At 40.3% G+C, this 12288-nt stretch overlaps 1 protein-coding gene across 1 annotated transcript; it reads left to right on the forward strand.

Annotated features, from left to right (window-relative positions):
- Nucleotides 1-270: 270 nt before the first annotated feature.
- LOC100179890 (dynein heavy chain 6, axonemal-like) lies at nt 271-9898 on the forward strand (the record flags this gene model as incomplete). Its single annotated transcript, XM_018817154.2, has 20 exons — nt 271-447; nt 630-758; nt 989-1104; nt 1389-1586; nt 2350-2521; nt 2867-3073; nt 3319-3459; nt 3661-3777; nt 4112-4328; nt 4657-4777; nt 5515-5620; nt 5855-6001; nt 6341-6549; nt 6896-7067; nt 7433-7623; nt 7909-8071; nt 8285-8438; nt 8560-8723; nt 8893-9115; nt 9443-9898. Coding segments are annotated over 20 exons (3228 nt in total), but the record flags the coding sequence as incomplete, so codon positions are not given.
- Between the last annotated feature and the right edge of the window lie 2390 nt (nt 9899-12288).

Consider the following 12288-nt stretch of genomic DNA (forward strand, 5'->3'; position numbering starts at 1 on the left):
GGGATAAAGGGGGTTGGATAGGGGTGTTGGGTCATTAATATGGGGGTGTATAGGTGTGAATGGGGGTTTCTGTACCTGGGGGTTAGTTAGATTAGGGGGGGTAGGTGTTGGGTGCATATGGGTGTTCTGTATCTTTTCTTCATGAGATGTTTTCCACTAAACTCAAGTAACTTATGTGTGAGTTATCAGATGAATAAAACTTAATATATAGTGTAATATTCCCATACAAATATTATCCTTGAAAATATTATAATCAACACATCATTTATAACAACCAACAGGTGGGTTCGCAACAAGGAGATGAAGAATGGCTTGAAAATAATCAAACTAACCGATCCCAACTTCCTACGTACATTGGAAAACTCAATAAGGATTGGAATGCCTGTGTTGTGCGAGGAGTTGGAGGAAACTTTGGACCCGGCGCTCGAACCTGTGTTGCTTAAACAGGTACAAGTCGTGTTTGTATTCGTACTTTATGTGTTTTTGCACAAATTGTCTGTAAGGTTAAGTTTTGAATTAAAAGGAATTTTTTTTTTTATGGAAAAATGTTTGCTTCATTTGTTTGTTTTATTTGTTGTTTCAATGACCCTGTTGCGCCACCTAATGGTTTTTATATTATTTCTATGCAGACGTACATGTCGGGAGGTCGCATGTTGATACGGTTGGGCGACTCGGACATCGATTACGACAAAAACTTCCGTTTCTACATGACGACTAAACTGGCCAACCCACACTATCTGCCTGAAGTTTGTATTAAGGTGATTTGTGGTTGTGAATATATTGCTGGGGTGAGTTGGCTGTATTTGTGGCTGCATGGGGGTAATTGTAAGGAGTAAACGGGGTGTCACGCTATTTTTGGAACAGTTTGTTTTAATGCCACCCCAGTTTGGTTAAAAATTCAAAAAATTGCCCTTTGGTTGCGATGTAATAAACGTATTTGTTGATTGTATTATGACATCACAGGTAACATTGTATTATGACATCACAGGTAACAATAATCAACTTCACGGTGACGAAACTCGGGTTGGAAGATCAAATATTGAGCGACGTTGTTCGACTGGAACGACCTGATCTTGAGGAACAGAGGAACCAACTTATTCTAAGGTTTGTGGGGTATGGTTGGCCTTTATCATCTTATCTGCCATGTTGGTATTTCATGTAGAGTAAAATTTCCCACAAACATCTTACTGAAGTGGTTCCCGCTAAGGGGTTTGCGGTTGATCTGCCAGCCATGGGTTGTATTGGTGGAGGAGTAACCACGTTGTTGGTGGAATGTTTTTAAGCTAAAGTAAATTGTTTTGGTGCTATTTCTATCTCTTAGTTGTTTTAATTAATTTGATTTTCGCTACCATATTTGAAGAGATGAATAACAATATTACCTCCTCCAGGATCAACGCTGACAAAGCCCAGTTAAAGTCGATTGAAGACCAGATCCTTAAACTCCTGTTTACATCGGAGGGAAACATCCTCGACAACGAGACGCTCATCAACACGTTGAACGAATCCAAGTTGACGTCGGGTGTGATATCGAAGAGGTTGGTTGAAGCTGAGGCGACCGAGATCAACATATCGGAAGCTCGGGAAAAGTAAGTTGGGAGTGTGGTATCTTATTACATAAGGTGTGTGAATATATTGTAACATTACACACATGAAACCTGGGGTTTAGACCAGAGTTTTAAAAACAATCGTTTTGTCAAGGTATTATATAGTGGGGAAGATGGGACACCTTTTTAATCTATGTTCTTCTCCAATTTGGTAGTAAACAAACATTCAGCGATTTTTTATAAAACCGTATATCCTCACGGCTCTCATAGACCGCTGTTAGTTGTTTGAAACACGATCGGGCTATTTGGATATTATGTGTGAAAGGTGTCCCATCTTCCCCCACCCTACTATATCATTGTAATTTATCTTGTTGCAAAATACATTTTATAATTACGTAACCTTCAATAATATATCCTACATAAGACTCCACATAATAATTACTAGTTGGCGAATTGTCAACTAGTAGCTTGGATGTTATTATTGGCTCACTACTGTTTTGATTTATACGGGTGCTGTCCTTGTTATAAAACCTGGGATTCATACAAATTTGGCGATTACCTCAACACACACAAACCATATCTCTATAACATGGATGTGTGTAACATTATATGGTGAACTACGCTATTTATATTATTTCTATGACCATCACTATTTATATTATTTCTATGACCATCACTATTTTTATTATTTCTATGACCATCACTATTTTTATTATTTCTATGACATCACTATTTATATTATTTCTGTGACATCACTATTTATATTATTTCTGTGACCATCACTATTTATATTATTTCTGTGCAGATACCGCCCGGTTGCCACTAGAGGCTCCGTCCTCTTCTTCGTTGTTGCCTCGTTGAGCGAGATTGACCCAATGTACCAATTCTCCCTCCAATATTTCAACAATATATTCAACACAACCATTGTGAACGCCGAACCCGCTGATAATTTGGATAAAAGACTCAAACTTTTGCTGGTGAGTCTCGTGCTCGCTGTCGAGCTGACACATTAGATGGGTCATGGGGTTCGGAGCCATGCACCATGTATAAAGTATATGTCCTTGGGCGTGACACTTCAATAATTCGTATTTTTATTCCACTGGTAAATATTTACAATTATCCAAACATCGCCCACAACCCATTACAGGTTGATTTTATGTAATGTTTTATTATCGTATGCTGGTTCCATTCAGTGGTTTTTTAAATCTAGTCTAAATCATTTTTTTAGTGTAAAAAACTTTTTATTTTTTTATTTTCAATACTTTTTTTATTATTAAAATAATTTGCAAGCATCCAAATATTCACCCACAAATAAACCACAGGTTGACACAACGTTCGCGATCTATCGAAACGTTGCTCGTGGTTTGTTTGAACGCCACAAACTCATCTTCAGTTTCATGGTTTGCATCGACATCATGCGACAACGAGGATCGATATCCGATGACGAGTGGAATTATTTCCTCCGGGGGGCGACGGGGATCGATAAGAAACGACCACCCAAGCCCGATGTTGATTGGTTGACAGAGGAGGTGGGTGTGATGTCATATTGGGTGTTGTTCAGAAAGTTTTTGACCAAATGACAACGCTCTCCTAGATTTCTTAGAATACTGTTATAAAATCGTGTAAATATTCTTTGTTTTTTACCAAATGGAAAGATAAAAGAGAATGAGGAAACATCCACTATCTTCTTACCCCAAACCAACAATATATATTAAACAAAAACAAGGACTGTCTTGCCCTAACACACTCTAACTTCAACCCCCCATCACCCCAGGATTGGATCAAATGTGTCGACTTGGAGGAAAATCTCGCTTGTTTTAAAGGTTTAACCGAAGATATAACGAGAACACCGATATATTGCGCACTAGGGGAGCTAGAGATACGTCTCAACCCTGCCACGTCAGATACTTATTCGGTGAGCATAGATATCTTATAAATAAATATTCTGTACATCAAATAAAAATAAAAATGTTTTGTTTTTTAAATAAATTCATAGCCAAGTCAAACATAGAAATCCTAACACAAAATATAAAAATCTTATAAACAATTGAACACATCAGAATATATTACAGTTAAAATAAGAATGACCTTTAGTAACCTCTAGTTTGATTGACAGGTCCCCGACCCTCCTCCTTACGACAAGGAGGATGACTCGGAAGTTATTGGACATTGGGAGGAGCGACTCAGCATGTTTCAAAAGTTGATGCTGAGCAAAATATTTAAGGAGGAGAAGGTGGGTGTAAAAGTTGTTTAGAGACCTGAGGGTGCGGGTTCAAGGCTCGATGCTGCTACCATTGTGGGTGTGTGTATCCTTGACCCTCTTTGCTGCACTTTCTACCCATAACGTGTTTTAACGAGTGTTATTTTGTTGCTAATTCCTTTCTCTTCGTTTCGTTGTTTTAATTAATTTGATCTTCGTTATCGTATTTGTAGAGATAAATAAAAGTCATGTTATGTTTTAACTTGTTTCTCATTGAAAACTTGCGTCAATGTTGGTTTATGAAGCAACCATAGCTTGCCAAGTATCGGCAACTATACACAGTAGTTAAATAAACAATGTCTTTCAGGTCGTGTCATGCATCACTGACTTTGTGGTCGTGAACAGCGGAAAGGAGTTCGTCGAGAACCCCCCGATCACATTATCCTCATTGTACGCCGATATGACCAACGTCGTGCCCTTGGTGTTCGTGTTAAGCACGGGTTCCGACCCCATGGGGGCCTTCCTAAGGTTCGCCAAGGAGAGGGATTACACAGATAAATATCAAGCTATATCTCTGGGGCAAGGTGGGTGGGGGTCGGTGTGAACGTATGTTGTGGGTCTATCTGTTTGGTTCCTATACTAGAGGTTTTATGAATGAATGTAACTTATTTATCCTCCCATGGCGAGGCAACAACAGTCGTTATAACATGGGTGTTCTGTTACATACACCTCGTGCCCGCTTACAAGTTACCACGTATGTAACTTTGCGGGTGTTTCTATACGGCTGACAATTTGGACAATCCATTAGTGACCACTGGGTTGGAACAATTGCGGTTAAGTGTCTTGCCCAAGGACACAAACATCCATAGTGGTAGCATCAAGCATTATCTTAATGAATCCACCACAACCCAGGTCAGGGCCCAGTAGCAGAGAAACTGATGACAGCGGCTCGTGAGAGTGGGGGGTGGGTGTTCCTACAAAACTGTCATCTTGCTAAGTCGTTTATGCCACGCCTTGAAGAAATATTTAAAGAGTGAGTTGTGTGTTGTGTTACACTAGTAGTGTGTGGTGTATGTTGCATTTGTGGCTCTGTGCTCTGTGTCATATATTTTACTTAGTGCCTTTGGTTTAAATGAGCTTTTTCTGTATAAAAGTCTGGGTGTTGGGGTAATGGGCCAACTTTGGTCTAAACCCCAGGTCCCATGGCGTGCCTCACTGTAGAACCTCACCCATATAGAATAGAATGTGTATATACAATGTTGGGGTAATGGGCCAACTTTGGTCTAAACCCCAGGTCCCATGGCGTGCCTCACTGTAGAACCTCACCCATATAGAATAGAATGTGCATATACAATGTTGGGGTAATGAACCAGCTCTGGCCTAAATCCCAGGTCCCATGGCTTGCCTCACTGTAGGACCTCACCCATATAGAATAGAATGTGCATATACAGTGTTGGGGTAATGGGCCAACTCTAGTCTAAACCCCAGGTCCCATGGCTTGCCTCACTGTAGGACCTCACCCATGTAGAATAGAATGTGCATATACAATGTTGGGGTAATGGGCCAACTCTGGCCTAAATCCCAGGTCCCATGGCATGCCTCACTGTAGGACCTCACCCATATAGAATAGAATGTGCATATACAGTGTTGGGGTAATGGGCCAACTCTAGTCTAAATCCCAGGTCCCATGGCATGCCTTACTGTAGGACCTCACCCATATAGAATAGAACACCACAATAACCATTATAACGCCGTAACACCACTTAACAGAATGAAGGAGATGGGACCCGACATGATTCACGACGACTTCCGTCTCTACTTGAGCTCGATGCCGACAAATTTCTTCCCGGTTACCTTGTTACAGGGGTCCGTTAAGGTGGGTGGGGTTTACCCTGTTACAGGGGTCCGTTAAGGAGGGTGGGCGGTTACCCTGTTACAGGGGTCCGTTAAGGTGGGTGGGGGGTTACCCTGTTACAGGGTCCGTTAAGGGGGGGGGGGGTTACAAGGGCTGATTTTATTGAAAACAATAGAATTTTTATTAAAAACCAAGTCACTTAGCTATTAGGTAATATACTACACATGGTGGTGTAACAATAATATTATTCATCAGGTGACGAACGAGCCGCCTAAAGGTCTTCGTTCCAACATCCGAGGAGCTTTTGCGTCCGTCACGTCGTCTTTCTTCGAGGATCATTCAATCGGGGTCAACTGGAGGCGGATGATCTTCGGGATTTGTTTCTTCCACGCCGCAATACAGGTTTGTGGGGGTTGGGTTTGTAATGGTTGTTTTTATCGCGAATAAATGAAAGCTTTACGCCATTGTTATTAGGGGTTTGCTCAAGGTGATGTCGATTACTTTTAAAGTGATGTTGTTTTATGTCTATTATATTTTGTTGGTTGTAATATATTCCATGCAGTTGCTACCATGGATGCAACTTTGTGGGTGATTATAATATGTTTGGATGTTGGCCGTTAGTGATCGGCTGAATCAGACAAGGGCCTTATAGGATGAAATGTGTTGCTTATAATATATAATTTCTATGTTGGCCATAATATATGATATCTATGTTGGTCATAATATATGATATCTATGTAGGAGCGTAAGAAGTTCGGCCCTCTTGGTTGGAACATTCGTTACGAGTTCACGGACAGCGATCGCGAATGTGGGTTGCTGAACTTGGAGTTGTTTTGCACCGAGGATCGAATACCTTGGGATGCACTCATTTATATCACGGGTGAGATCACTTATGGTGGGAGGGTCACCGATGCGATCGATCAACGATGTTTGAGGACCATACTGTCGAGGTGGGGGGTGTATGATATGTAGATGTTGTGTAATGTGTCATAATGCGAAAGTTGATTTATCTTTTTGAATACTTGAATACGAAGATATTTAAATCAAGGAAGAAAATGACACAAGCAGCTTTCATAAACATAAATAATTGTTGTTTGAAATATTAGAAATATACAAATGTTATAATTCTAAAAGCGATGTTTATTTTAGCAAATAATTGCCAGAAGATTTTTTTCAGAATTGTAATAAAGCTGGCAAAATAATAAATATATTTAGTCATAAAAATATTTTTAATGTATTCTCGTAAATATGTTATTAAATTTAGAAATATTATATATAAACATAGAAACATTATAGATTCTTCCGCGAAGCGACTCTTGACCCCGATTACAAATATTCGGATTCGGGCGTTTACTTTGCCCCAAGTTACGACACGTTGGCCGAATATCAAGAATATGTCAACAGTCTTCCTATAAACGACGACCCGGAGATATTTGGGATGCATAATAATGCTAACCTCGCTTTCCAGGTGGGTGGGGTTGTAATTGTGAAAAGGTGTGTTCTATATGAGTGAGGTCCTACAGTGAGGCACGCCATGGGACCTGGGATTTGAGCCAGAGTTGGCCCATTACCCCAACATCGTATATGCACATTCTATTCTATATGGGTGAAGTCCTACAGTGAGGCACGCCATGGAACCTGGGATTTGAGCCAGAGTTGGCCCATTACCCCAACATTGTATATGCACATTCTATTCTATATGGGTGAGGTCCTACAGTGAGGCACGCCATGGGACCTGGGATTTAGACCAGAGCTGGCCATTAAACCCAAAGTCGTGTTGTTATTTTTTTTCGAACTAATTCTTATATCAAAAATTACCGCATAACCCCCCAGAAACAAGAGACACACAACTTGATCACAACCATCCTTGAGGTTCAGCCCCGCACCGCATCAGGGGGAGGAGGGAAGACAAGCGATGAAATTGTCGAAGAATTGTCCGAGAATATTCTGGAAAAGATGAAGATATTCACCCTTGATCTTGATAAGGCTGAACAGTCGATGTTTAAGCTTGATTCAAAGGGGAGGTGGGTTGTGGGGGTTGTTGCTTGGTATATTGGGACCGTGGTTGAGTGCCGTGGGGCTCACATCTATAGACTAGGGTTCTGGGTTCAAGGCTCAATGATGCTACCATTGTGGGCGTGTCTTTGGGCAAGACACTTAACAGTAATAGCTTCAAAAAATTACCCACAAAGTTAAATATGTGGTAACTCGTAAGCGGCACGAGGTGTGTCAAACAGAACACCCGTGTTATAACGATTGTTGTTGCTCCGCCATGCGAGGATAACCAACTTACACCCACCCCCTCACAGAGTCAACTCTTTAACCACGGTGCTCCAGCAAGAAGTTGAAAGATTCAAGAAACTTCTTCGTGTGATAATCGGATCGTTGGAAACGTTGAAGAAAGCAATCGCTGGCTTGGTTGTGATGAGCGAACAGATGGAGATGATATACACAAGTTTCATCAATAACCAGGTTCAGAGTGCAGTCTGCATACACTGTTTCTATTTATTCTATATGTTGTATAGTTAAAAAAAATAAAGAAAAATATTGAATTTAAAAAAATAAAGAAAAAAGTATTGAGTTCAGGTACTAACAGCATCCATCTTACCCCACAGTACTATATTCCACCCCAACAACCCCCCAACTACCATATGACCCCCATTCTAACCCCCTACCCCACCCCAGGTCCCCACAATGTGGGAAAACGCAGCCTTCCCGTCCCTTAAACCCCTCGGTTCGTGGGTAAAGGACGTAATCCTCCGTCTACATTTCACCCAACGTTGGTTGGAACAAGGTCCACCAAAGTCTTTCTGGATATCGGGTTTCTTCTTCCCGCAAGGTAAGTTACACCCGTTTATACTTACTACTCTACTTACTTTGGTCTGGTCCCGCACCTCCATTATTGGTCCCACACCTTGGTCCCGTACTTACCACTTCCACTCACCTTGGTTTGTTCCCAGGTTTCCTCACTGGCGCCCTCCAGAACCACGCTCGTCGCTACGACTACCCGATCGATCGACTTAGTTTCCACTTCCACCCGATGTCGCTGTTCAGGGATCAGGGGGATTACCACGAGGGACTTTCCCAACTTGGGTTCGGGGAAGAACATGAAGCTGACAAGGAGGTGATTATGATGTCATTGTTATTGTGATGTCATCATTGTTGTGAAGTCATCGTTATTATATGTAACCCCCACGTTACTGTCGAGTTCAACCAAGTAGTTTCTAGGTCTTCTTACATCACTAAGTATGTTGAATTATATTCAATATAATGCAACCCCCCACTCCCCCCAGTTACCCGAGATAACCGACGGTGTGATCATCCATGGATTGTTCACCGATGCGTTCCGCTTCAACACGGATGACTGCATTATGACATCAGAGTTGGATCGTGTAATGAACGAGAGGATGCCATTGTTACATATGGAGCCAAAGATGGACTTCACGCCACCTGACGAGGATTATAAATGCCCGTTGTATAAAACAGGGGCGAGAGCTGGTGTGCTGTCAACTACTGGTGAGGAATAATACAATATAATAGGGTGGGGAAAATGGGACATCTCTATTTTTCTTCCCATTTGGCAATTAACAAAGAACATTTAAAGAATTATAAACCGTATCCTAACGACCCTCATTGACCGTTGTTAGTTGTTTAAAACACAATCAGGATATTTGGATGTTATGTGTTAGAGGTGTCCCATCTTCCCCCACCCTACTATACAAGATATTGTAGTTATATTTTATTACAGGCCATCTGTTCTAATAAGCGTGTTATAATGACTGTGTTTTCCCTCATAAGTTCATGACCTTTCCATCACCCCTGTATAATGACGTCATAATGCAGGTCACTCAACGAACTTCGTTGTTTCGGTTCACCTACCGACCAATCAGCATCCAGATTTCTGGATATCACGTGGATCCGCTCTCCTCTGTGGATTGGCTGATTAAGTCACATGATCAACCCATAAAGTCACGTGACAACTTGTATATATTTGTGTTTTTTAGAAATTTTATTTTTCGATATAAAAAAGTATAAGATTTTGCTGGAATAAATATTTGTTTGGAACAATGTGGTTTTATGACGAGGTGAATGTGGTTTGTTACGTCACAAGAGCGATAACAATAATTGCTACGTCATATTGAGAGAGAAAACACGTGATTTTTAAGTCCTGCGTGCTCACAGAAATAAAAAAGAGTAGAACGCGCATCTCTAATGTCGGTAAAGGAGAGAGCATGATACACTCTCTTTCTTTCGCGACTCGTTCCCGTTTAATATAGTGGTCAAATCCTAAACAAGTGGTAAACTGTAAGCGTTAACCTACCAAATAACTAAACTGGTCTAATAAACTTGAGTAGTTAGTGTAGTTTTTAATATAAACATCTAAAACCTCTTAAAACCACTGTGCGCCTATCTTTTACAATGGAGACCAAGCGAAATGGGGACGGAGTTGACGGTCACGTGAATAGAAAAAAGAATATATCACATTTTTGGGCAGTTCTACTCTTTTATTTCTGTGCCAAAACCGAAAAAAAAGAAAAAACTACATAGAACGCCATCGATTCCATTGAGTACAATAGTAAACGGGAACGACCCGCGAAAAAGAGAGAGAGTATCATGCTGTCTCCTTTACCGACATTAGAGATGCGCGTTCTATTCATTTTTTTATTTCTGTGAGCGTGCTTCACACAGACTGTAATATATGACCCTAAACAATTACCATTTCCCTGCTCTTTATCCCCACCTAGCGAGAGAATGTTAATTACCCTCCCCGCTTTTCGTTGATTGCTTCGCGCATAAAACGCCGCCTTTGCTACGCGCGCCAGTCACACCACGCTGCAGTTTGGATGAAGCACCAGCAGATTGGGATTATGTGCGTTCCTACTACAAGGCTTGAGTTAAGTATTTGATTACTTGCATTGCTATTATATTACTAACCATTATATGCACCACTACTAACTATATATAGTAACTATATTTATATCATATATTATACTAACAAAGTAATGTGCCTTGTGTTTAACTATTATTATTTGTAATAACATTGTCTTTCATTCTAGATACAGGTATTCGCGATCTCTTTATTGGGTCACTCGCTCTTATGACGTCACGTCGCCTTCGCTATTTGAGCTTAAATTACGTCATAATACCAAGTCGTTACGTCATATGTTCGCGACGTTGCGTTTGTTGTAATCGTTACGTCACAATATTCGTTATTCTGCTTCGCGTTACACAAACTCAATTATCGCGGTTATACAGTTACGTCACATACACGTTTCTGACGTCACAATACGGTTTATTACCGCACGATTCGCGTTTTTTTCATGGGGCCCCATGCGCGTTCTGCGTCGACGCAAGGCACATTACTTGTATATTCTAATTATATTTGCGCTATGAGCGCGAAGCAAGAAGGTCAAAGAATTGGTAAAGTATAAATCACAATTGGCATTATTACGTACATAAGCTCTTTTCTAGACACATCGATGATGTGACGTCACAGAAGCAGTGATGACGTAACAGAAGAACCTGCTTCGTAAGTTCATTGTTCCGTCAAAAAAGTAAATTGTTTCAAAGTTTCGTGTTTTACAGAATATGGGTATGTGACGTCACAGAGGAATCCGCCATCGCGAGAATTGCGTTCAAGGTGATTATGACGTAGCAAACCTATATTATTAAGATGAATACGTATAATAATGCTGATTGTTGCAGATGGAAAAAGACGAGAAAAAAAGCGCAAGGTAATTTATATTCAAACCAATATAATAGTTAAGCACGTAGTGTTGTAGCTTGCCCTTTAGTTCAGATGTAAATATTTGTCAATTTTGTAGATTTTAAATTATAGTAGGTTGGGGAAAGATGGGACACCTTTTTATTCTATTTTCTCGTCCCGTTTGGTAGTAAACAAAGAACATTTAAAGAATTATAAAACCGTTATAAAACCTCACGACGTCCGTTGTTAATCGTTTAAAACACGATCTGTATATTTGGATAATATGTGCTAAAGGTGTCCCATTGCAAGCACATATGATGTAACTTGTTCTATATTAAGTTTTAAGTTTATTATTAAATGCCAATTAACGAGTATTGTTTTTACTTTTTAGACGAAGAACAAAGACGAATACGCCACTATAAGGATGCCGGTTTGAGGTGTTTGTAGGCTTAAGTGTGTATAGGCCTACTATAAGTGTGTATAGGCCTAATATAGGTGTGTACGCGCGAAGAAAGAAGATCAAAGACGCCGATAAAGGATGTCGGTTTCAGGTGGTTTAGGTTTAGTGTTTAAGTATGAGTGTTTGTGTGTGTGTGTTGGCTGGTGCACTCTTACAGTGTTGCCAGCTATTTTTTGCTGGATCTAATGTTGCCAGCTATGTCCCCAAGCATGTATTTGAAACAAATGTAAAGGAATTGTTGCAACAATCTTACTTGATAAAGATTAGCATCTACTGTAGTGTTCATTCCTTCCGAGTGTTTTGTCTGTTGGGACTTGAATCTTACAGTGGTTTTGTATTGTCTCCGTTTGCTTTGCGAGAACTCTGTCTTGGTACACATATACTCGAGTAATATCAACGCGCAGTGTAATATATACACATTAACTTTTAATTCCCTTTCAATTACTTAATTTAACTTTAAATGTAAACCCCCAACAACTTAAACTTAGTTAAACACAACATCGCGTATGGCGTAATTTGGAC

The sequence above is a fragment of the Ciona intestinalis genome, unplaced genomic scaffold (assembly GCF_000224145.3).
Source record: "Ciona intestinalis unplaced genomic scaffold, KH HT001146.1, whole genome shotgun sequence".
Lineage (NCBI taxonomy): Eukaryota > Metazoa > Chordata > Ascidiacea > Phlebobranchia > Cionidae > Ciona > Ciona intestinalis.